Source organism: Podarcis tiliguerta (assembly GCF_965153285.1).
Source record: "Podarcis tiliguerta genome assembly, chromosome: 4".
Classification (NCBI taxonomy): Eukaryota; Metazoa; Chordata; class Lepidosauria; order Squamata; family Lacertidae; genus Podarcis; species Podarcis tiliguerta.
In genome coordinates this window covers 70,151,028-70,178,318 of record NC_139537.1, presented here as the reverse complement: position 1 = coordinate 70,178,318, position 27,291 = coordinate 70,151,028, and the positions used below count along the sequence as shown (strand labels likewise).

Sequence of the window (27,291 nt, the reverse complement as noted above, 5' to 3'; positions counted from 1 at the left end):
TCCAACTAATGTGCTCTTTCAGTGCAAGGATTTACACTTGTGCAATGGAACTCAACTCCCCCCTTCCACATGTTCCCTAAATCTGTTCTAAGAGTTCACCGAACCCTCTGGAGCAAATCTGAGGAGGACACAGGCTGTGTGCAGGGTAAAATTTCCGTTGTGCAGTGGGAATAGCTTTAGACATGTTTCTGAGCATGGCTACGTTTCTCCCACCTCTTTGTCTCCCATTGTTTTGAATGTGAGGGGAAATGTAAACAAACAAGGAAACAAACAAACCAGGAAACATACAAACGCATAATCATCTTTCCACTCCTCCTTCTCCCAGGCTATCTCAAGTCCATCAGGATGTGGGACAAGACAGTAGAATCACCTCTGTACTGGATCACAGCCTGACATCAAAGCTTACCTCCAAGACAGGCACCCATAGCCAGTGCAAAGATTAGGGGCTTCACAGGTAGGTTCACATCAGGATCCTGACTGAGGTTGAGAAGTACAGGAATCTGTAGGCAATAAGTGGTAAATATTGATTAAAATATTCCATACTAATGTAGTATTTTACAAATGACTTACTCCACTCTATATAGTTATATTTTACTTGTTTTGTCCTTATTGGTATTGCATTTTAAATTGTTATGATTTGCCCTGAGATCACATGATGATGGCAAGTGATTTAAATTATATACATTAAATAAACAAAATTATTATACATCGATCGCACCTGATGGCCAGCTACAGCACAATCGAGTAGAGGCGGGTTGTACCAGAATGAGCTTGGTGTCTAACTTTTTGTTCCTTTAAAAAAAAAAGTGATGGTGTTTCTGTTTGCATTGGGTCAAACATTCAGGGAAAAATCATGGTAGGCTTCTTTTATGGAAATTCTGGGAGGATCCCAAATGCAAATGAATTTTCTCCCTGGTCCAAATGCTAACAAAACACCATAACTTCAAGAAAGGCTATGTTTGAATCCTTGATCCTGACAGGAAAGTGGGGAACATTTTATCCTATGGTTACTATTTTTTCATGGACTGAGCATTTAAGCGGTGGAGCAAGCCGATTGGGCGCCTGGGGCGGCATGCATGCCCTGCGCCCAGGGGCGGGGCCAGCCATCTGTGGGGCAGGATGAGTCGGGGCAGGACGCTCCGCAAGGCCTCCGAGGAGTCTGCCTGCCTCCTCCCACTTAGCCATCCTACAGCTGGGGGGAGGCAGTGGGCAGACCGTTTGGGGCAGTGCGGAGCCTGTGGGCGCCCAAGCCACAGCGTCACTGCCAGGAGAGACTCGTGGCTCAGGTGCGCTGCAGGCCCCGCAGTGAGTGCCGCCGGGCATTTTGTCACCCCCCTCACTGGTGACACCCGGGGTGGCCCGTCCCCACCGCACTACCCTTCCTCCGCCCCTGAGACCGATAGTCCCTCAGCAAATACTAGCACAAAAGAGACTGCACTAAAAAGAAGGGCTCCTCATGTAGACTCAGGTTTAACATTTGAGTAGAAAGCAAACAGGACATCCTATCATGGCTAAGGTATATAAGGAAGCCAGTCCAAATTAGGGTCTGCACTGGAGGTTAAAGCTGTTGGAAGTATAACAGTGGGGATCATGGATGCTTCCTGTCACAGGAAATGCCCTAGGAATGCTATAGGGTATATACAATAGGGTATATAGGGTATATACAATATGATAGGGTATATACAATAACTGGGCCTACACAATGGGGAGGAGGAAGAAAACTAATTTACAATGGCCATTCTGTTTTCAAATGTGTTTTTTTTCTCTCTCTCTCTCTCTCTCTCCATGTGTCTTATTGTTTATAGCTTGCTCTTGGAAGACTTTCCGTATCAGTTGATCAATCTCTGTTTATCTGAAAAATTGATTTTCTCTGAGGCACTAGGCTTAGGGTCCTTAAGGCTGGCTTCTCTACGTATCCAACACTGCAATTATGTGTTTGACTTCTCAATGCGATGCTAGTCGCTGTTAGCCTTTAATCCCTCTCCTTCTGCAAGCAACGGAAACAGCACTGTTCAAATTCTGCATTATGAAGTTATAGCTGCCCTGTAACGCAGTTTCCTACATTTAAAAGCAATACAAAAGCCACAGCAATACTGCCTCCATGCCACAATTTCGTCTGTGTCACTAAGTGAAATAGAGCTGTAATCGGCATCAGGAAGGTAGCCTTGACTTGAACGTGATTTCAGATTTGGAATATCTGTTTCTTGTTATTGTTGAATAACTGTGTCGCACTAACACTGGAATTTCTGGCCTTTAGCCCAAGGTTAAAAGAGTATAATTAAAAGTACTGGAAGTCTGCAGGTGAAATTGCATGGTGTGGGATACAGTTTTTCAAGGTAGTCAAGAAAAGAAAGACACTAAGCTTGAATCTCAAACACTTTTCTTTTTATTGTACCATAACTTTTAAATCTGGCATCCCAACACATTATCAAAAGGGACCCCTTGGTAATAAAGAGGCTTTTGTAAACTCATATTTGTGAGGACTGGAAGGAAAGCTTCACTGGCCCAGGTATACACTAATGTTTTTGTACTTCTCTCCCCTTCAACCCCTTAACAGAAGAAAATGCAACTTACCATTGTAGCAGTGAATGGAATATTATCAATGAGGGATGATGCCAGGGCAGAGACCCAGAGCACTAAAATGATTGCAACTGTCAAGCGTTGGTCTTCAGGGACCACCTGGTATAGAAAGAAAGAAAGAAAGAAAGAAAGAAAGAAAGAAAGAAAGAAAGAAAGAAAGAAAGAAAGAAAGAAAATTTAGAGTCCCCTTTGCCCTGAAAGATATTATTTTGTGGCCAAAATTGCCACATTGGTTTCTCTTTTTTAACTAAAGCCAAAATTGTGCAGATTTCCCACATAAATCAACCCCAATGCTTTAAAAACAGATGTGACCTCCAAGTGCATAAAAAAGTAAAAACAGTATAATAATTGTCTGACTAAACTACCTCCTCTGGAGAGAGGGGGAAATTCCAGCTTATAAATGGAGATTTCTTCTTCTTCTGTGCCAGGGGCAGTGACTTAGATTTAAAGGGCTCAAGGAAGGACTTTGAATTCAAGTGACATCTTCCAGTCCCTTCAGCTGCACTAGGAAGTTCCTGGTGGACCCAGACAATTCCTGTTGATTATCAAGGCTGGTCTCTGAAGCCCCAACAGGCAAGTGATGATGGATGTGTAGGGCTCTCTTCAAGCACCAACAATCAGCTCATCATCAGTGTTTGCACAGAGCCCTGCACTGCACTTTGAAGACCCAACAATCAACTGATAGTTAGGCCTTCAAAGCGCCTTAACAAGGGGAGTTGCAGGTGCCACCGCAACTTTAACAGCCCCACACCTGAAGGCAGTTGGGTAAGGTGTGACCATAATGGCCTCATGGGCCATACAGGGAGACATAGCAGGCCTAATGAAGCCTGTGGGTCCAAAGTTCCCCACCTCTAATCAAGGTCTTAACAGCTCTCCCTATGTGAATCTAAAGTCAATGTGAGCTCCTGTTTCAGGGAAGGGGGAGCAGCCCCAAGTCTTCCACCTTGCTGCTGTGCAGACATTTCCTTCTGGGTTCCATCTACAGCACCGACAAGATGGAGAAGAAAAGGTCTGTTAAGGTTGATGCTTCTCCTTGCTCTCTCACTCTCTCTTGAAGAGAGCAAAGCAAGGAGTAGAAGGGACGTGTTTGGGTTTTCAAAGGACAGGTGCCCTCTGAGTTGTGGCACAGGATGCATTGGATTCCCAACAGTGCAGACTCCTGACATTGGCTCTCTGCACAGTTGCACTAATAGTCTCCTAGTGCTAAATACCACTAATGTCATCTGAGATAGGAAACAGTCTGTATCTCTTTGTAATGAGCTTGCTTTACACCGCATATCCAAAAGGGGGGAATCCATTATTTCACTGCTGAAGGTGTTCATAATTTTGTTGCATCCAGGGTCGGATAGGAGAAATGACCATTCCCCACATCAAATGGGAGATGCCTTTTGTGTGGTCGTGTGCAGCCCCCTGGATCCCAGTGCGACTCCTGGTAGTTTGGGCTGGCTTCATCCTCCCTAGGCTGAATATCTCCACCTACCTCAGCCAATCACCCAACCCCACCTGGGGAGGTGTTGCCAGAGGATTGGCCAGGTAAGGGGAGGGACCGTCCTGCCCACACAACAGAAGGTGACTCTTACCTGCGAAGTGGCAGTCAGCTCCAGAGCTTCTCCCACCCTCCCCTCCCTCAGTTAAGTCTTCTTTTGCAGGTTAACCACTTCTCCACAGGTAGGCAGGCCCTGCTACGTCAGGGTTGCTGTTGAAGGGCCGCAAAGGAATTTTCCTGCATTGGCAGGTTTTGCCTTCCCTGTAGCAAAACGTCACAACTTTGGCAATTTCAGGCCTTGGGTGAAATCCTTTAATCTATCTTCCTAAATGGGGGGGGGGCGTGAAGCGGTGACCCATGCCCCCCCCCTTGCGGCGGTGATCCCAGGGTTCCCCATTAAAGGCGTCTTGAGGGGAGGCATTGGCCATATGCCGAGAGGTTACCATTGCTCTCCCGTTGCGGCGAAACAGGGGGTGGGTTCTCTGCTTGAACATATGTTCTCCAGAGCTAGCCCAATCCCCGCACATTCTGGATAACCCTGAAGTCTCCCAGATCCCCGGCTGGGGACTGGAAAGGATAAACGTCCAATGCCTGAGCCAAGGTCACCCTACATCTGAAACTTAATAAAGTTGTGGCCAATTTTAATCCCATAGCATGTTGTCTTGAGTCATTGTTCCGCTCGGGCATTGCCTGCGGTTGGGAGGAATCTGCCTGTCCACGCAATGTAACACATAAAAGAGCCCAATGCATCCTCTTTGTATCCCTGACATCAGAATGTACCCTGCAGTTTAATAATATAATACTTTGTATATATGCAACAAAGAGGATTCTCCATTTCTGCACCGTAAGATGTTATTATAAATGGTACCTTTATTAATAAAGCTGTCTGTTCTCCAATGTATTCTATTAAATGAAGGTGAGCCAAAGCCTAGATGTGGGGAGGAAAAATCAACATTTATAAAATAAACACTTTAAATGTTTATGTAAAATAGCCCTTAGTACAGAGTTGTATTGCCGTTTTGGTGGCTCACTCCTCCCTTCAAACCAGATATTCTACCAATAAGCAAGGCAATATTTGATCCACTAACTTTTATTACAATTCTTACCAAGAGAAGTTGGTTCAATTAAACTTTCATCGAACAAACTTCTCATGGTAAGAATTATACTAAAAGTTGGTTACTTAATTATTAAGTTAACTATCAATTATTAATGTAATTATTAAAGCTATAACTTTGCCTATTTTGTCCCTCACAAAATAACTGTGATGGTCCACATTTACCTTGTCCCTTAACTGAGCCAGAAAGCAGTTATCTCGTCAACAACTTCAGAGATGTTTTCAGAGTTCTGGCTCAGTTTCCAGATCCAGTAAACAGAAAGGCCATAGAGCCTTCAGGACAAATAGCCCTGGCTTGGGGTCATCAGCATATGAAGTTTCACTAACAAAAGGATGGGGTTGGTCATATTAAATCAAGTTGCATGGGCACTTAAGAGCCCCTGAATAACAGGGGGCTCCTGCCTTTCTTTTGTTTTCATCTCTTTGGGCAAGTCCACCTCAGTGTGGGCAAAATTCACAGCAAGAACATGGAAGCTGCAGCTATGATTATGTGATGAAGTTGTTGATTTGGCATAACCCAGGAAGTTAGAAACTCTAGAACGGCAAAAAACAAATTGTTACCTACATTGCTATATATCAACCTAAAATGCAGCATAACTAGCAGCGTTGAAGAGATTAGTACTCCTAGCAGAAAATACACTGATTTGTACTTGTTGCTCTGGAAACCACATTTAATCAAAAGGCAATAATGCAGACATTCTATTCCCATTTGAAGCAATACTTCAAAGTTTAAAAATCACATCTCTTCTTCTAGGAACACTGTTTGAAATCTAATCACTGGGGAGTCGCTTAAAGTTCCACCTTTGAAAATTACCCAGACAGTCCCACCTGACCAAATCCATTCATATACCAGGAAGAACCATGAGCAGATTTGTATTCCTACCCAAGGACTCTGGGAAATTATGTTCTTTCTTAATTTTTTTATTTATTGGTTGGCTTTTAGGGGGCTTTTCCCCATTTCTTGTTACTATAGTTTGGTGGGAGGGTTTCCACTCCTTGCTAAAACTAATAAGAACATGGATTTCCAGGATAGAGATCGTTATAATGTCTTCATGTGGTCTGTAGTTTTTAGGAGATACTCCTAAAGATGACCTGCATTCTAAAGTAAATTTCTGGGACCTCTACATAGCCCTTTCTGTTCCAGTTTTTTCGTTATGCACAACTGGTTTCAGACATCATAGTTGTTTCAAGTAATCCCAGTTGTGTAGCTCAGCAGTTGTGCAAAAGCCTTAGGTTCAAAGCTTTCACATCTGTAAAGGTAGCTAGTGGTCTGTAGCAAAAAAGTATATAACCAGTTACTTTCTTGGAATTAGTATTTGAAATGCAGACCCTCACAAATCTCAGATATCATTCTCTTCTAAACAAAAGAACTTTCCACATCCCTCAAGACAGCTCCATCAACTTGAAACATTCTATTACTGACTCTTCTTTCATCCTCAGTCAGAATGTACTTTACCATTATTTGATATCTCAGGCACCCAAACAATGGTGTTTTGAATGTTTGTTTGTTTTTTAAGGGGGTTGTCCATTTTGAATACACTGCTGTGAATCTGCTACAATAACATGCACCCAGTGTTTCCAGGCAGCCCTGTATTGGGAAGTTTTTAACGCTTGATGTTTTTATTATGATTTTAGATATGCTGTAAGCCGCCCAGAGTAGCTAAAAAAAACCCAGCCAGATGGGTGGGGTATCATCATCATCATCAGGTATTCAATGGGAATTAACATGGATGCTCTTTCCAGCTGTTGCCTATGTTGGAAATAACATCGGAATCATGCTTTAGACTTTATATGGCAGACTGGGTTCACAGATGTTGCTATGACACATGTCCACCAAATCTATGGTGATATGCATCTCCTGTTTATAGAATCACGGCTACATGTTTACTGCCCCAAATACAGGTGGAACAGTAGCACACCCAAGCCACCACCTACAGTAAATGTGAATCAGAAAGTGCATCCTCCTCAAGTTTCCAAGACACAGTACACATTCAACTGTCTGCTTGTTTCAAGCATTAACTGCTCTAGCGGGTAAACCAAAAACACATAAAATAACAAGCAAACATCATGTTTGCAGTGACATAAAGAAGGAGTATATAGTACAGATGCCTCTGACAGAACCACCTAAATAACCTTAATTCCCAGTAGCTCAAACCTGTTGAACTTTCTTTCTCTGTTTCACTGTTAAGTCAAGGACTGAATACTCAGTGACGAATGGCATTGAAAACACCACCACAAGCCACAACTGGAGTGCCATAAGCCGTCAGACCTACAGAGAATGTCTGCCCCCCCAAAAAAAAAAAAACCCCAGCTAAAAGCTATCAGTTTTTCAAGTTCGTTTTTGTAAGTCACTTTGAGTTTCATTTCAAAACACTGGATTGGGTCCTGAATAAGATTTCTGGGGAAAGCACACAGCCCTAATACACTCCATCTGCTGGAGTTTATAGACACACATACTGATTCCGTCTTCTTGAACCGGCTTGTTTTTCAAGGATAGATCAGGACACTGCAAGGAAAATACTGAATTCACAGCCCTGTGCTGCTAACGCCAGTCTAGGTACTCAATGACTCTTAAAGGTGAGAATCAGTAGAGTGGTTAACTGCTCCCCCTGAAAAATGCTTCCCCCTTGCCGGTTTTATTTAATTTTTTCCCCATTGGAGACATAGGAACGGAACACTGGCAAGCACAGGAAAAGTTTCTATTTCTACTAAACATCTATAGCCAATGTCCTGCGTTGTCTCTGAGCTCTGTTTCTCAAGCTGGCTATATGATTGTGCAAATAATATTTACTGAAACTGGGAAATGTACTGTGAAGAAATTGCTCTTTCAAGCCTGAACAGACATTATGATCATCCTGCAGTCTTTCTAACTTAGGTTGATGACACTAAAGGGTATAGACTCCTTTTAAGGGTCTCCATCCTTTTATCAGGAGACAGTGATATGCTGCAAACTCCTTTATGCCGCAACTGGATGTGTGGTCTTCAGAATGACATATGCAGCTGCGGCCAATTCAGACTTCTCTAGTCACTTCAGTGGAGATGACAGTTCCACATGCACAACAAATACGGAGTTAGCCCTTCTGTTTCAACAAGGAATCTTGCATATTTTTTGTGTGTACATCAGAGCTACTACACAAGGTATGCACTGAGCACAGTTCTATTCAGGCTCCGTTTCAGCATTTGGGGAAACAAAATGGTCCCTTGGTCCATGCATCCATACAGTAGAAACATGAGTGAACATGACACATAGGCCCTGGAAAACAAACAGCTGAGGTCACTTGAAAAAGATATAGCCTCTGTCTCAGTTCTGTCCTAACAGTCCTCCTCTACTTTCTCCATGAAAACAGTGCACTGTGGTTAAGCAAACGTGTTGCAGTAAAGCACATGCTGGCACTCAGTGACAAGGATTCTGGTGTTTGTACAATGTGTCCCTCCATACACCTTCCTCCCTTCCTGAAAGGTATTCACAACATGATTTCTCTCTTTCTATCGGGTTCTTAAAACCCAGATTCTATGTAACCAAGAAAGAGAACAAAGATAAATATGCAGGTGAAGGCTTCCTTATTTCTCAGTGGCTTCCACTGAATGCAAAGTCAATGGGATGCAATCTGGCACACAGGTGGCAGAGGGAGAAAACCTATCCCAGACAGTTGATTTACCAGAAGCAAAGAAAGCCTTAGCCCTACCTTAGTGGATCCCTGACCAGGGGCGGAGGAAGGGGGTGCGGTGGGGGGGCCGCCCCGGTGTCACCACTGAGGGGGTGTGACAATGTGGTGGGCAGCACTCATCGGTGGGGCCTGCAGCACGCCTGAGCCACGTGTCTCTCCTGGGAGTGTCACAGTGGCTTGGGTGCCCGCAGGCACCGCACTCCCTGAAACTGTCCGCCCACAGCCTCCCCCATCAGCTGTAGGGTAGCTGAGTGGGAGGAGGCAGGCAGACACCTTGGAGGTCCCACGGAATGTTCCACCCTGCCCTGTGGGCAGCTGGCCCCACCGCTGGGCGCAGGGCACATATGCCACCCCAGGCTCCCAATCAGCTTTCTCTGCCACTGTCCCTGACTGCACCCGTTTACTCTCTACAGTATAAATAAATGGCTGGTTTTTAACTTCTGGTGAAGAATGAGGCACCAGCACAAGGCAATCTGCAATATACAAACCCTCTGCCCACACATGTTCCACTTGTGATAACAATGGGCATTTAAGTAGCATATACAATGGAATCTAGAAACTCATGTTAACAAAAGAGACCTGTAGCATTCATGTCTCTGTCATTTCAAAGCAATGGATTTATCAGAAGCAGCAAAAGCAAAGCCTTGGCCTTGCTTTACCACGTCACTGACTTCATCTGATTACTTTCTGCAATGCAAAGAAATGGATGCCATTCCCTTCTAAGGAATAGTAAGGGTAACATTGCGAGGGTGGTCAAAGCTTGCTTTTTCACTCTTGGGCTAAAAGGTAACAGTAAAAGGCCACACTGACTGGGACCCAATGGATGGGTACACAAGGCTTCCTTCCATACATATTCCGCTTGTCATAATAATAGGCACTGAAGTTGCATATACAATGAAATCTAGAATCTCATATTAACAAGAGTGCTGTAGCATACACACCTCTTCAATTTCAAAGGAATGGCCTATTGCAATCTCCTCTCCTGTGTGAGCGTGCAAAGATCTCCTAACACACTATTATTCTACCATCGACTTCAAGGCATCAAAACTTACAGGGATTGGGGGGGAGCGTAACTCTTCTTCTTACCTCCATTAAAACAAACAGTGCTGCAAAGAAAAGGAGTGTTGCCCATTCCACTCTACTCAGAATCATCTCAAAATCCTGAATGTTGGCTAACACGAGAAGCCATATTGCTCCCAGCATAGCAATCCACCCTGCATAAAAGAAGGAAAAAACAGGATGAATACAGCCTTATCGACCTACAGCCATTTACCTGAATCTCTTCAAGACAGGCAGTTCTTAATTTTCTTTGTAGGTGTATTAAAGCATGTTTATGTTGTGCAGTAACACATACTCAGAAGCAGTTTGCTACAATTTGGGGGGTTAATTGTCAGGGCTCTTTCACATCTAGCAATAATTCAACAAATGGAACTTCTCCCGTCTCTGCATCTCCATGCCAATCCTGTTGAATATCTGCCTATTGGAGACAAAGGAGCCAGGAAACTGGCAGCAATCTTAAACTCGCCCTAGTCTTGTATTTAACCCAATATCCAATGTCTCTGGCTGTGAACCAAAAGCGAACATCTATGAGGGCTGCACTTGAATAAAGAGGTTCATATTTGACCATAACTATGATTCTCCAGCTGACAGGGCCAACAGATTGACTTTGTGTATTCTGCATCTACAAAGAAGGCACAGGGATGTATTCAACAGTGTCAGTCAACAGTAAGACTTCCGTCAACCGAACAGAGGAGCAGAAGCTGTTGTCAGTCATTCCTCCTCCCACCTCCAACCTCCTATGCTCCCCTAAATCTGTTCTGGTGACCCTCCAGGGCAGATATATGGGGGTGGAGCTACAGGTGGGAGGGGAAATGGATGAAAATGGCTTCCCTCCCCAATTCACGGGCGGAAGCCTTACCATCCGCTAAGCAACACCATTCGATCCAATCCCTTATCTTTCAGAAATCTTTCACAAATATAGTTTCCAGCTGCTCTGAAGCCCCTGAAGGAAGCTCCACAATAAGACAGCTGTCTTTAATATACAGCACTAACTTCATTTGATAATTGCAAATTTACACCCAGCTGGATATAAAAGCGAAAGGCAATATATATATACATCGCACAATTTGTGTTGCCCATTTAAAACTGTGCTGTCTTCGGTTTCTGGGGGAAACACAACATTTCCTTGTCATAAATATCCCATCCTGAGGAGAGTAAGGGGGGCATTCATAGTCCTTTGGGATTGCTCCCACACAGACCAGTTACCAAGCAGATTCTACCACATGCTGGAAAACATTGTGGGAGTGCATGCCACTCTGTGGCTGTTGCCAGTATTCATTTTTATAGAACTGGTATATAAGTTTCTGTGACAGTTTCCAATGAGTGTCAAGAAAAGAGGAATTCTAGCAACATTTATTATGTTATGCTTTATGTGGAATTCTGAAATACTTCCTACACAGGGGGTTTACATATACTGTGCAGTCTCAGAGGAAATAAATAGGTAACAGAAATAGCAAGTGTACTTTTGAGACTTTTGTATTTTTAATATGTTGTGGTTTTCTTACCCAGAAAAAAAAATAAGGTTTATGAAGATATCAATGTCAATGCTGAATTTATGAAGGAAAATGTCTAAACAAGGGCTGTGCAAGCAAGAAACAACAGAATTCAAATAAAGGGTAAACAAAAGATTGTGGGAACAGCTGCAGTCTTTCAAGACGACTAATAATAAAAGGCTGCCTCCTTTAATATGGTGGCTCTTGGTTGGCTCATATGAAAAGGTCGGGGGGGGGTCTGAAATAGTTCGAAAGCTTTACAACTTGAAATGAATTACTTTTTGTGGGAACTATCAAATATGCACTCATGGTGCCACCTGTTAAAATCCTAAATGACATTTGTAGCAAAGTAAAGCTTGTGAAATGTACTTTGTATACCGCTAAGCACACATAGCTGGAAAATAATGAGATTATTAGGAGGGATAGGTAAAGGTAAAGGCCGACTCTGGGGTTGCGGCGCTCATCTCGCTTTATTGGCCGAGGGAGCCGGCGTACAGCTTCAGGGTCAATCTGAATGCAAAAAATAGTGCAACTGATCACTTGGGGCAGCGATATTTTAGAAGCGCCAGTGAATTGGTATTCAAATTAAGAGATGCACTCCAGAATCCTCTGCGATGTCACAGAGCAGGCATCCCCAAACTCGGCCCTCCAGCTGTTTTAGGACTACAACTCCCATCACCCCTAGCTAACAGGACCAGTGGTCAGGGATGGTGGGAATTGTAGTCCCAAAACAGCTGGAGGGCTGAGTTTGGGGATGCCTGTCACAGAGGATACTAGAGCAAAATTATTCATTCAAACACACCAGATGTTTTGTCCAAGCATCCCCTATGACATTTCTAGGTAAGGAGAAGAGTTGAAATCTGAATGTCATGGTGCTATCAGAATTGGTCCTGGTTGTCAGTAGGCCACCAATATTTTTCCCCACTTAGTGCAACCTGACAATGTGGACAAGCTTATTGGAACTGCCTCCTCTCCAGAATACTCTCTTAAAACATTTTTGTTCTGGACAAGCCTATCCAGAAACATAGCTGTTGATGCATTTTTATCTTTTTTATTGTTCCTTTTAATTATCTTTTAAATGTTTTAATTGGTCACTTTTTACTGTTTTGTTGATGGTCTTAATATTTATTGTAAACTGCATAGAGGTTTTATTACAATCGAGTGGTATATGAATTCTGTTAAAACAAATACATCTTTCCTGGGTATTAAAAAGAAAGAATGAAAATTGGACACATGGGTCCACCTGCATTGTGATGTTCTTGATTTCAGCATTCTATACATGTCAATAGTGGATAGTTGACTTACTTAATATTAAATTTATTTAGAATTTTCATTTTATTTAAAAGTAAAACCCTAAGCTATGTACATAAGATTGTGTACAGCAATCCTGTTCTGTTGATCAAAAGAGGGTACAAAAGACACCTGGGGAGGAGGTAGGGAATCCATTATCACACACCCCCACCGCATCTCCTCGAATTAAAATATGAAGTGTGTCCTCATTTTACAGTGGTACCTCTGGTTACATACTTAATTCGTTCCGGAGGTCCGTTCTTAACCTGAAACTGTTCTTAACCTGAAGCACCACTTTAGCTAATGGGGCCTCCCACTGCCACTGTGCCACCGGCACACAATTTCTGTTCTCATCCTGAAGCAAAGTTCTTAACCCGAGGTAATATTTCTGGGTTAGCGGAGTCTGTAACCTGAAGCATATGTAACCTGTAGCATATGTAACCCGAGGTACCACTGTATTTATACTCTGCTCTTCCTCTGAGGAGCTCAGAACAGTTTTATATACAGTTCCCAGGCAGTCTCCCACCCCACTTCCATGGTCCAGATTTACTCTGCTTCATCAGTAGAAACACTGTGCATGCCTTCAGACCCTTCTCTGAGTTGCACATGCCTTTAATCCAAGGGCAGGTTTCCTTCAACATTGTACAGGGCTCAATGGGAAAACATTCAGTGAATAGGTTCAGTGCACTGAAATCACTTTCGCTCCTAGGTCAGACTGAATAGTGACTTGATTTTGGATGTTTATTTGGCGTGCTTCTTTTTCCCCCCTTCAAGTCTTCTCATACAGCGTGTGACCTGGCTGCTCTCTGTCAGGGCTGAGTCAAGAGTTTCACTGGGATATCAGAACTGAGCAATGAAGACAAAAATTGGGACTGGAGGCACAATACACACCACCAGTGCCGGATTTACGTATAAGCTAAATGAGCTATAGCTTAGGGCTCCACTTCTTGGGAGCCCCAATAAAAATTAAAGGAAGGAAAAAAACTGGACTTACATTTCCAGAATACAGTGGTACCTCTGGTTGTGAATGGGATCAGTTCTGGAACCCCATTCGCAACATGAGCAGAACGCAACCCATGTCTGCGCATGCGCGGGTTGCTTATAAAATATTTGGGCCTTCATGCATTTCTTTAAACTCCCTTTTTTAATGATGCCAGAAACTTTCTGTTTAAACCAAGCATGCCTGCATCTTCAGAAACCACTGCAGTTTTAAACACAAATGTTCTGTCCAAGGTGATTTTAAAAAAAAGATGCTTAGGTAATGGATCGATAATAAAAAGAGGATTGTGCCAGCCTGTATTCCGCCTCCCCCTCCAAAATGTTTGGCAAGTGGTTTGAAATAAATTATTTAAAGTTGGGGAAGCTACTATAGGGGGAAATCTTCATCAAATATTCTGTAAAAGCTTGTAGCAATTCTGCCTGTTTGACATGGGTTAAAGAAGGTTAGAGCTTTTTTGCCAAAGAGAAAAAAATCCCCCAGGTTCATTCAGTATTCATATCCTATTTCCATATACAGCATTATGTAAAAAGTGATATAGTCTCTTTAATCTTTTACAGAGTATAAGGCTTTCTTCCATGCTATCCAGGGGTATAATAATAGTCATCACCTCCAACAGAAGCAAATGTATAGGCTTTGTCTGCAAAATAACTTTTCACAAGGCACTAAACTCTCGATGGTACGTGAATTAATTGCTGCTAATACTCCTTTCGGAATCATCCTTCTTGCTCATGCCTCCCCATGGAACTTGGGGCCAATTAGAGGGCTGGTCACAAACTTATTTAGTAAATATATTTAGACTGGTTTTCGGAGGCGCCAGTGAGGTGTAGAACACAGTGTAATGATAGTTAACCCTGCTCCATCGTGACTGCCATTTTTGCCTCATTGTGCTTGCAATAATGAGCACTTCACTGTAAATGGTAATTGCTTCTGCTTGCGAGCACAGTGATGGTATTAAGTGCACGGGGCTTAATACGGTTCTAAAGCTCATATTGGTACACAGCAGATCTTTCGAGCAAACTCATGAAGAGTTCCAGTAAGAACAAAAACTTAGGGCAGAACTACGGTACTCGTTACAAGAAGCAGAGGCCTGTCACTGTAAACAGCCTCACAATGACTTCTCTCTTTCACATTTGTGATGTGTATCTGATGGATCTCATGTCCTGGCATCATTAACTGAGCTTTTCTTCAGTCCCACCATTGGCCGCCACATTGTGGGAATGCTTCAAGTCAGCAGGACATAAGGTTAAGTGACTGCTGGACTAGATGTTCCAAGGATATTGGGACAGCATGATTTCCCCTTACATTACCCTATGATTCAGACTGACATCCTGATTTGTGTGTTATTTGTGTGATGTGGGAGCCACTGTTCTATAGCTTTTTTCCTTGCTATACTCTGGCCAAGTCTAAAGGGAAACAACCAGATGGGTTTGGCCAGCTGCCACAATTAGTCCCCATGCCGCCATTGATCACCCAAAGATTCTGTAGGCCTCAGCACAGTAACTAATGATCTGGAAATGCCCAGTGTTGCATTTGCATCCTTCGTTTGCCAGCACAAGCACACAGAGATAGGTCAAAGTCTCAAAATCATTCATATAGCTGGGCAGTTACTTTGTGGCTCACTCGAGCAACGTTTTGTACTTTCTCCTGAATGAAAACAAATCCTGTTTTCATGCCATGTGATAAGAGAAAGCTGTTCTTTTGAGCACTGGGGAATTTCTTTGTTTACTTTCTAAAATCAATTATTTCACGTAATTTCATTTTTACAGTCTCAACACTTCTCAATCAACTTATCGCATGAAAAAGGTAATGAGAGAACCAGTTATAATGTAGAACATAAAAGATTAAAAAGCAAAAAGAGAGAGAGAGAGAAGAAAATCTACCTCAACAGATTGCCTGGTAGGTCTGTTCCCATTTCACCAGTATGGTGCCTTTTTCTTATTTTTTTATACATAGATGATCTTGTTCTTTGAAGATTCTTGCTAGGGAATTTTGTTGTTGTTGTTGTTGTTGTTGTTGTTGACTGGGGAGGAGAGGGGTAAAACTCCCCTTTCTATGTGCTGCATACCCAATGAAAATTGCCTCCCATATGTGTTATTAATTTTATGTACATATAAAAACTGAGATGGTTGCCAATGACACATTTAGCATCATGTCCAGTTTGAGCCTAATTCATCACAGATTGGATTTCTGCACTCAGCTGAGCCTGAGCATGTTAGAGCAAGTGCAACAAAATCTGATCCAGCCTGAGTTTGTCATGTGGAGACAGCAGTCACAACATTGGCTCAGCCTGTGGCAGTACAACAAAACCTCACATAGCTCAGGGAGTAAGAGGGTAACACCACCTTCCTCTTAGACCAGATGGTAATGACCAGATCAGCTGCCACATTAACTCTACTGCATATTTAGCAATATGGTTCATCTAGACTTAATGGCTCCCATCCCAGTTCCAGAGAACACAATTCTGCTACACAAAGCTCTAAACCAGAGGCCTGGTTTATATCAAAGAATCATGTAACATGCAGTTCAAATCACAACCTTAATGGTCTTATCGTGTTTGTGTGTATGTGCACTCATACACACAATTAAATCATCAAAGTTGTTGTTTGAATCTGCCAGAAGGCAGAAAATGAGAATGATAGCAATATTTTTACTCTGCACAGGTGCATTAAAAAAGAGAAAGATGCTCCCTCATTTCCATGATCTGTTTCAGTCTTACAATCTAGGCAAGGGAAGCAGATCAGCTGAGCCAGGAAGTTTTCTCATTTATTTATTTTTACAACTGAAGAGCTGAACAGGAGCGGAGCTGTCCAGCAGCACCAACTGGATTATCAAGAGTCAGAAGCCTACAGGGCCAAGGCCCAAAGAGAAGAGATGCTGTCCAGGAGGTTATTAGAACTAGAAACCAGGACCTGATTATAGCACCAGCAGCTTCCAAGTCACAATGGCCAGGTTTTGAAATCAGTCTGGCTGCCACACCATCCTTGTGCCTTAGTGAGATCTTGATTCTCACCAAACTTAAGATGACAACAACAACAACAAGAACTGCACCCCGCCCATCTGGCTGGGTTTCTCCAGCCTCCTTCCAAGAAGGACTCTGAAATAGGATGGATGATGCTGCGAAGTTATCATGCCACCAATCTTCAGCTCAGACTTGTTTCCGTTTGAGGATGGGCCATAGTTCAGCACTGGAGGATCTACTCTGCATGTAGAAGGTCCCAAGTTCAGGTTTTATTTAGTAGAAGGCAGTTCCCTATATTCCTATCCCTACAATTGAGCTGTAAGGGGTAGCAAAACTAGGGAGAAGAGTTTAGTCAGGAGGCATCAGGCGCCCTCCTTCTGCAAGTCTCCTGAGTGGGGTTATCATGGATTGTGGTCCCAGGTTTTCCACCAGGGTACCCTGACACTACCCAGTCCCTATCCATGATAAGGCTTGCAGTGAGGTCCTGGGTCCTCCATTTGATTTTTGTTCTGTTCCTAACACCCTGTGTTATGCAGGGGGAGGGTAGGCACCAATCCTGATTCTTCCACCTTTTTCAGGGAACCTGGAAAAAAATGTGGAAAGTGCTGCAGGATTTCTCCCCACAGCAAGGAGAGGAGATGGTGAGCAGTTGTCCCCAATCACCTATGTGCTGCTTCTGGTGAGAATTCACAGCCACAAGCAGGTTTTTTATTATAATAATAATAAACAGTATACTCCTACTCTATCTTACAAGCAACTCAATGCAAGTAACAAGCAGTATCACAAAATATGGATTCCAGCAAGGAGCTAATTTTAAGCAAGACAAGCACTGCTACAGCTCTCGCTACACCACATTTTAAAACTTCAGAAGTAATTTCAGTTTGAGTGTATGAGACACCCCAGAGTAATGTAAACATTTTATCACTGCTAGACAGTACTCCAGGCAAGGGTCACACATGGCTACTCAGCTACCAGCCTGTTATGTTCATTCATTTAACCATGGAAGTCACTGCTAAAGCCAGCAATCCTGCATGACTACCTAAGCATCAAGGGACAGAGAAATAAAGAGGAATTACATGTGCAAATCCTGCCACTTCCTCAGGTATCATTTGTTTGTGTTTTAAGATGCAATTTCCCTGGCAATTTACATAATGCATTTCAATGTCATTTGTTTAAGGAACTGGGAGTGCTGCCTGAGGGGGTTCTGTTGCTGCCCTTTGCAATTAAGGTGGTTAATTTCTCTGGTGTATTCCCCCTCCCCAAAATTCTTACATATTATGCAAATTAGTCGATAAATATACCAATCGGTTTACAGAAAGGAATAACAGCCTTCTAATCAGAGTGGTACAATGCAATTCTAGTTGAATGCTGTGGCAATAATACATTTTGCTGAAGAATTGGATGTCAGATTAAGTAAAATAAAGACATATTGCAGTGCTGAAGGCACATATTTAAAATGCACCCCAAATAAGAAAGGTTCCAATGGCAGTTTATAAACACATGCTTATGTACATCAGTGGTAGTCATCATGTTACCTTCAGAATTCACAAAGAGCAAATTCCTCAAGAATTCCTACTTTCCCACCATCATTCATGTCATTCTACCACCTGAATGTCAAGTCCACAATTCTGAGACTGTAATTTTTTAAGAGTAAACCCTATTTAACACAGTGGGGCTTTCTTCTGAGTAAACACGCCTAGAGTTGTACTGACACTGTCTTCCCGCACAACCCATATAATAGGTTAAAAAATGCCTTTCTGTTTCCACTGTCAATAAGTTTAGATGTGCACGCGCATCACTTACCATAATTTCTGTACACAATGATTTGCATGTGCAAAACCTCCAGCTCAAACCACCACAGATCAAACACTATAGAAATAACTTTCTTATCACTACAAGTTATATCAGACAAACTGCTTTTAAACCGTGAAGACCACACATTTAGTTGTATGCCATCTGAGATGAAGAGATTTCTAATGATGTGTATGAGTTATGGTTCAGACCTAAAATTACACTTCAGATGCCAAAGATAAAATGACTGTAGGCGGTTTGCAAGCTGGAAGGGATATGTGTTAACATGTCACTTTCAGTAACCCAGCACCAGCCAAATAAAATGAGAAACTGGGACAATCCATATGATCTAGATTCGGTCCGCACAACGCAGCAAGCTAAGAGTAGCTTGTCAGACATAACAAGTCATTCACATCCTCCTTATTTTTACAGTCAAAGACAGGTCTCAGCAGGTCTTATCAAGCCCCAATGGACTGCATTTAGCATGATGGGTGACAAATTGTGCTGACCAGATCTAGTGGCACCAGAAGCAATACTCTCATGTCACTGCACAGCTGGTTCAGACTTAACGCCAGACAGCCATTAATGAATAACCAAAATTGCCCAGAACACCCAGAATGCTGTGAGATATTTTCACAGGGAATACTCACCATGTTAATCAACCATTTGGGAGGGAGATGCACCTTAACTAAGCTATTGTACCCTCCCATCCAGTTCTCTGCTACGTCAACATCCATCAGTACTATGAGAGACTTCTATGATGAGCCTACCCAATAGTGACCTCCATTTTAGGAGATAACCTAACAGGAAAGATCAATGAGGATTTCGAGCCGTGACATTTGATTTTATATTTGAAGCAAACATTTATAAACAGCTGAGATTCAGATTTCCGAGCTAGGAAATGTGAAATTCAGCAACTGAAATAGCCCAGCTTAGCACACAGAAACCAGAAATGTGTATTTCAAAAAGGAATGTCATGAACCTTAGGGTATGTGTCCCATCCTCCCCCCCCCCCAAGCTGTGCTTGTTTAAGAATGTCCAGGGCACCTGCCAAAATAATGAGAAATAGGTCTTTCTAACAGATCAAACTGCAGAACATGTTTAGACTGTTTTACCCTTGTGCCACAGCACCCAGTGGTATAACAAGAGCATAGAGCGAGGCAACTCAAAGGCCTACAACATTCTCACAGGCTTGATTACCTACTTGACAGAGCAAAAATGACCATTCTGTTAGAGCAGGGGTGAGGAACCTTCTTCAGCCTGAATATCACATTCCCTTCTGGGCTATCTGCCAAGGGGCATGTGGCAGCGGTGGGTAGGTTCTACAGACCAAATTGGGTGGAGCAACAAATGTATGTTTTACCTTTATACAGTAGGGTAGTACACATTCACACACAAAAACCTTCTGTACTCCTTCCAGACACAAGCAAGAGGCATTATTGGAGTTCAATGGCACATTTCAGTCAGCCCGGGAGGGCTTAGGCCTGGGGAGAGGTTGTTGCCTAGGGTGAGAAGCCTTGAGCTTCACATTTGTTGCCTGGCCTGAGATTTCCTACCCATGCAAAACAAGCAAACAAAAAACACCCCATAGATATTTCTAAGTGCACAGAACCTCTTTTGGAGGAAGGCACAAATCCTGAACAAGATTGTGATTCTTTTCCGGGCTCCTCCATTTCACTGTTTCCCCAGGCACCCATGTACTTCTCAGGCCATTAAACCGCTTCTTCTGAAATTCAAATGATTTGTTGTATTGGCTATACTAAAGAAAACATTTGATCAAAGTTTGATTATCCCCCCAGTTCCTGTAAGCAATAAAAAAATTAACAGTCTGAGCCATGTAAAAGCAAGATAACAAAGGCGCTGTGTAGAAAGTTGGTATTAAATGAAGGTCTTTACTCAAAGTGTCTATCGCTATAGATAAGAGAATTAGAGAAATACACACAGCTAGACAGCATATCAGGATATTTGTTTTCCATTAGTTTCATATACTTTTGTTACCTACTATGCTGCTGTATAATAAGAATCAGTTCACACATAGGCTGTGTTGTTTTCATGGGGCATGATGGCCACAATCTTTTCCATTGGAAAGATTTCCAGGAAAAACAGACCAAAGACTTGTGTCTCCCAATATAATGTTCTTCTCCTAAAAGCAGTTGCAGAAGCTCCCTTGGATCCCTTGTATAGGGAGATGAGTCTAAGCCCATCCATCCACCCTGTGCCATGGCCCCGATCCAAATCCTTCTCCCTAAGCTACTATTAGCTACAGAGAGGAAAACATACAGACAACTATTCAATCTGCTTGTTTTCCACACTTCAGCTAATAGCAGCCTGGAGTTGGCTCTGCAGCATATGGGGAAAGGACAGGGTCTTCACTCCCCTGCCACTTTTAGAAGACAGAAATTACACTGCGCAATGTATTCCTCGATCTTCCATGAAGCATCTAGTACATGAAGAACTTTAAACCTTCTAAAATTCTATATAAATGCCTGAAACCCAACGCTATCGCATGTTACTGTGGAAGTCACACTAATTAACGGGGTTTACATTCAGGTTAAGCATTCATAGAACTGCAGATTCTACAAATTTTCCCAATGCCCCTCTCTTTTTTTTGGGGGGGGGGTCTCTTTTAAAGGAGCAACATGGCAGTGTTGGGAAGGGGTTTGCATTTCACGCGCAATCTCCAGTTGCATGCTTTCTGAGTTCCCAGTAAGAAAAGTGGAGGTATCTGGAGGGAAGCCATCATAAGTGAAGAGTTACAAATATGCCATTGTTGTTAAAAAAAAAAAAGAAATATCTGTACAGGCCTTTAGACTGCATGGTAAAGATAGACCTCTGCAAAAAGCTGCATGAAACACTCCATGTTCAAATGCAGCTTTTTCTATCCCCAGCAATGAAAGAAGAGGAGCTGAGCTTACCAAGATCCAGGTGAATCCCTGGAACAAACGAATTGAGAAAGAACATGAGGATAACAACTCCCAAAACAGTCAGGCATTTGATGAGAAGCACCTTGTCTGTTATTCTGTGCTGTAGGAAAGGAGAAAATACAGAAACCGTATCAACAAGAAGAAGCTCCCTTCAGATATATCAGCATGCTTTAAATATATATTATTTGAAATGTAGTTTTTAACAACAATATGGTCGAATCCATTAAAATGAGAGAGGAAATGCCTGAGGTGTGAAACAATATCTTAAATTTAGAAAGGAACTGTTTCTTGTTTCCACAAATGTTAACACGTTTTTCAGAACAACTCTGTTTACAGTCTAAGGAACAGTATAGAGGCAGATGCAGCGACCCTAAGGTGCAGTTTCATCTTAGTTACACAAATAAAAGGAAGCTTTATGTCTTATCAGTTACAGGGCCTGGAAGTAAACGTGTTTATTAAATTTGTTTCTCCTTATAACGGGAGCAGTAAGGCTGGAATGCAATTTCCAACATAAATACTTGATACCTTGATAGGCTCGGATTGTGTGCCCCAGCGGGCTCCGTTCCTAGCATCAGTCTTTTCCTGTTTCTTTATAGCCCTTACTATTTCATCCCATTCTCAGGATCACTTCACTCATTACAGTTTCCAACTTCTTGTCTAGGAAACAATGTGAAACTCACAAACTCACATATGGCTATCCTACACCTGAGCACTGTACAGTGTAGACTTGGGCTGCGTACATGCCATATGATGTCCACTCTTCATTGAACATTTATTCTGATTAGTTTGTGGAGAGGTTATACAACAATCAGCAAACTAATATTGCAAACTAATATCAGTGTACTGGATGAAGCAAAGATCACTAGTGTTGAAGCAATGATTCTTCAACATCAACTTCATTGGACTGGTCATGTTGTGCGGATGCCTGATGATCGTCTTCCAAAGCAACTACTCTATTCCGAACTTAAAAATGGAAAGCGTAATGCTGGTGGTCAACAATAGAGGTTTAAAGACTGTCTCAAGGCAAATCTTTTAAAAATGTAGTATAAACACCGACAACTGGGAAACACTGGCCTGCGAGTGCTCCAGTTGAAGAACAGCCTTTACCAAAGGTGTCATGGACTTTGAAGACACTCAAACTCAGAACGCAAGGGAGAAACGTGCTAAGAGGAAGGCACGCTTGGCAAATCCACACAGTGATCAACTCCCGCCCAGGAATCATGTGGAAGGATGTGTGGGTCCAGAATTGGCCTCCACAGTCACTTAGGGACTCATTGTTAAAACTGTGTTTATGGAAGGCAATCTTACTCGGCTATGAGTGGAAGAAGAAGAAGAAGAAGAAGAAGAAGAAGAAGAAGAAGAAGAAGGAGAACCTGGACAGGGAGTCCCCCCTGGTGGGTGAAAGACTATACTTGCATCCAGCTATTATATCCAGCCCTGCTCAACTGCTGTGCATGGCAAGATAGCCAGCCTAAACCAAATATCTCAACTTCCCGATCAGGGGCCGGTGGAGCTGGAGCAGCAGACCAGAGTGCTGAAGTCTTCACTCCAGTCCATCACTTGCAGATATAAGCCGGCTGCATTTGCCTCTTGCATTACTTTTCAAACCATAAAAAGTCAGTTTCCTTTTTTTTATAGTGGATTTGTTTCACCCAGGCACATCAATCAACCTAGGTATGTACTTGCATCCCTCCAGGAAAATACTGATAGTCTGGAGGATCCCTTTATCAAACCAAGGTAGTTTAAGTACTGTTCCAAGTCATCTTTGTTCTGTGACATTTGCTTTTTCTGTAAGGAACAAGTCAAAAGTTCACATTATAATTTCTACATGGTGATACTTCTAAACCCTGAAAGCGGAGCATCATGGTAGATTTTCAAACAGAAGATTTATGTTCCTATCTGGCTTCATGCATGAAGTCCAACCTAAACTACATAAAACCAGTTGTTTGGAAGTTATGGACTGCAGAGCAATTTGTGCACTGAAAGGCACACAGTGTTATAGTAAAATGAATGTAATAGAATATGGTGGGCAATGTTTTGCAATGGTATGAAGGCAATACATTACCTTTTTTTGGAGCTCCTGGATATTTGTTTCCCAGTTTTTATCTTCTTGTGAGATTTGTCTGAAATAAAAATTCGCAGAGAGATTCATATGGATGGGACAGCTCTTGTGGTATGGCAGTTGCAATACTGTACCCACTTAAGCAAAATCAAATCGAAATTAATCTGAGTCTCTTTATTAGTGCTCAGCCCTAGATCATATTGTTACAAAGGGTGTTGTAATGTGAAGTTTCCAGGGTCTGTTAACTGCATCTTTTTCTTCCAAAGAGAGAGAGGGAGCCCTTAATGGAGACTTAAGCTGGTCTTGGAAAATCTGTGTATTCATAAGTTATACATGTAAAGCAGAAGAGAAATGAGATTTGCTTAAAAGTGGTAATGTTGCCAATCTGCAGCCAATTATAAAAAAATAATCAAAGCATGGTAATGATTTTTATCATCACCATTATTACTAAATAATGATGCTTTATGTGTTTAGTGCCATCAATGTGCATGGCACTTCACAAAGTACAAGGGGACAAGTCTCCTCCCCAGGGGAAATTACAATCTAATTTTTGGCAAAGGAGAAAACAGAGGAAGGGGAGATCGTGACAACAGCCTTACTTTTTCTTATATGCAAGATATTGCATGTCTAAACCACGTTGCTATGCATGACCTCCCATGAGCTCAGTGACCTTTTGTAAAATGTCGCGTCAAGTGTCATGGACCCTACCTGTGGAATGTTTTCAGCTTTTTCCTCAGCAAAATCTCCAGAGTAAGAACTTTTTGCATTAGGAGGCACTTTACAGCTGTTTCTTCTCTGCTGGCAGGGTTAATCCTCTGTGCTGTCAGTCTCCAAACATGGATTTCATGTTTCAGCTCTAAGGGAGGCAGGAATATAATTATTTAGCTGAAAGTGAAGACACGACATATTAAATCACAGCAAAATAGCTGATGGGACACACACACACACGGTATCCAGGGTCAAAAAGTGAAGTTTCTAAAACAAAACTGTATAGTGGCTAACATCGTTCATTGAAAGATTTATGCATCAGGGGTCAGATCCAGAGTTGCACTCAGCAGAGGAGGAGTGAAGCAGTAAGACCTCCCTCCTCACCTGAAAGGGCGGGTCTTAGAGGAAGTGGTAGATGACACATTGCCTCTTCCCCTTGATAGGGTTAGCTTGTCCAGTTTGTTATGTGCAATTTACCATGCTGCACTTAAGTTCCCTTCTGCAGACCTTATGTTAAGTTTAAAAAATGTGGCTGAATTCACCCAGCCCTTGTGTCTTGCCTTCTTACTTCCCTGTGTGAACACAAACTGTTATTAATTTGATTTGAACTGATTTTATAACGAACTGATTTTAGAATGCTGCATTATTTTATTGTTGTTAGCCGTTCTGAGCCCGGCTTCGGCTGGGGAGAGCGGGATATAAATAATATATTATTATTATTATTATTATTATTATTATTATTATTATATCAATAATATATGTCAGTAAGGCCATGGTAAAGTGGTTTGGCTCACTCACTTTCTATACACAACCAAGGCTTTGGAGTTAGATATCAAGTGGTAGGGCAGAGACCAGTTCATCCAGTACAGACTAGTTGATTGCCTAGAGGTTCACAGCACCTTTCAGACAAAGGAGAAACACAGGCTGCCCTTCCCCACTGTGTCTATAAACCATTTTATAAGGGTGTTCTGCACTCAGTTGCCAAACACTGGGGCCCATTTCAAAGGATCGCATGTACAGAAATTCAAATGTATATCTAGGAAAATTTTGAAGCTGGTTTAGAGCATTTTCAGCACTAATATGCTCTGACAGGCATTTTGCTCATAGGTATACTTAATTCATAATCTCAGATAGGTTAAATATTCATGGAACCATTATTCTTAGCTATGTCAACTTGTGTAATTACTTTACCAAGAGAGCACTGAGACTCCGAAATCTTATTCAACATTTAAATCCCCGTCTTTCTCCCAGCACCTGATCATTCCAATGTATAAAAGATTAATGTGCAGTTTAGTCTAACACAGATCTATCCTTGGTTAATCAAATATAATGCCATTGTCAATATAATAAGGTCGCATATAAGCATTAGACTTGGGTTGTGTGCATTTTTAAAAAAAAAATTGCCTCAGCTGCGACTTTTAACATGCTGTCCTATTATCTGAAAGTAAGACCCACTGAACTCAGTGAAGCTAACTTCTGAATAGACATGTATAGTATTGCACTGTTAGAATCAGCAAAACTACCCAATACATAAATGGATCCTTTTTTATTTTAAAAAAAATGTGGCTAATTATCTTTATGTTAGAAGCTGTGATAGATAAGGTCTTTTATAAATAGTCTGTATATATTCTGCCAGTGATTTTTCAAGCTTTCTGCCTTCAAGGCACCCTTGTCATATTAACTTGTCTGGCATGAAGCCCTTCAATGTGTTTTCCACATATTGCAGAGAATTTCTAGATATGTTCCAAAACAGGAATGGAATTTTAAAAAATAAAATCCTCAATATGATGGAATTATTACTAAATAGCTGGAAAAAATGGAGTTGCAGCTTGTCTCCTGAATCAATAGACCCACTATTATTACTAAGCAAGCAGTGCTGGTTTCCTGTTGGGCACAATTCAAGACACTGGTTTTGACCTGTAAAAATGGTTTAGCGCACGCATGCAGCTCTTCCCATGTAAATCTGCCTGCTGAAAAGGAAACACCTGTTTCAAAATCCCACCCCTTCAATGTATAGACATGGACCTTCTGAGGTACAATTCCAGTATTCTAAGCTAAGCTGCAGGATTTCAGCAGGAAGGTATGGGATAAACACTGTTTGGGAATCAAGAGATGTGACTGCTTCAAAACTTCTCCTGCACAAACAGCATTTGGAAGCAAGATCACATATAACTGCTCCAATAGCATCATCATGAAAGCACAATAAAAAGGATGCCTGTGGGGACTCTGGATTTACCATGGCCAAATATAGGAATATGTCACATTTCTAGACTTTATGGGATTAAATGTTTCTAATGAGGAGAGGGGGGACATTACAAAGAATTGTAACTGCTGCCAGCCTTTCCCCATAGTCTCCCATATAGCTGTGGGCAGCACTTTCATTCAGGACTGACGATATTGTGGGACTCCAACTCTCATCTGCCTCAGCTAACATGGTCTATAGTCAGGGATAATGGGAGCTGGACTTTGACAACATATGGTAGGTTCCCCATCGCTACCTTAATGCACTACAGTGGAACCTCAGTCATCGAACGCTTCAGAAGTTGAATGCCAACAACCCGGAAGTGAATACTTCCGTTTTCAAACACGCCTCAGAAATTGAACGGCTTCCAAGGCACGTTTTTCCATTTTCTCCATTGCAATTGCCGGTCAGCAATTGTGCCTCGTTTGTCTAACATTTCAGAAGTCGAACGGTCTTCCGAAATGGATTACGTTCAGCAACCGAGGTTCCACTGTATACATAATTTTCCATTGTTTGGTTTATAAAACTCCAATATAGTATCAGTAATACAATATCCGTTGTCCATTCATGTTTGAAGGCATGCCTATTATGTACCTAATCCCTACTGCCACTGAATATTTACCTCAGCCAGGAAATATCTGTGGATAAAAGAAAAAGCAGACTGCTTCACCACCTATTTACCTACCAATCACTTCTATTCACAATAGTATTGTATATTTAATGTCCTTTTACATCGTCAGAAGAGCAAGTTCAAAATCACAAATTACTGCTCTTCACTCAACTAAAGTCCTGACAATGTAATTTGTTGCTGAGAAAATTGCATCAGCTTTGAAATCTATCAAAACAATTTCCATTTACTCCCTACGAAGACACCGTAACTCAGAGTGTCAGGCTTCTAGGTCAACAACATTTCCA

The 27,291-nt window shown here is 42.0% G+C and overlaps 1 protein-coding gene across 4 annotated transcripts in view; it reads right to left on the bottom strand.

Moving 5' to 3' along the window:
- The window catches only part of OCA2 (OCA2 melanosomal transmembrane protein), a 147,358-nt gene that overhangs the window by 37,738 nt on the left and 82,329 nt on the right, over positions 1-27,291 (bottom strand). For all 4 annotated transcript variants that reach the window (XM_083437759.1, XM_083437757.1, XM_083437760.1 and 1 more), the window contains 7 exons: positions 24,135-24,282; positions 23,430-23,487; positions 21,356-21,464; positions 9,935-10,062; positions 4,935-4,994; positions 2,575-2,679; positions 407-500 (listed from right to left, as the gene is read on the bottom strand). In XM_083437759.1, coding sequence (XP_083293885.1) covers positions 407-500; positions 2,575-2,679; positions 4,935-4,994; positions 9,935-10,062; positions 21,356-21,464; positions 23,430-23,487; positions 24,135-24,282 — 702 coding nt within the window. The remainder of the gene's footprint in view (positions 1-406; positions 501-2,574; positions 2,680-4,934; positions 4,995-9,934; positions 10,063-21,355; positions 21,465-23,429; positions 23,488-24,134; positions 24,283-27,291) is intronic.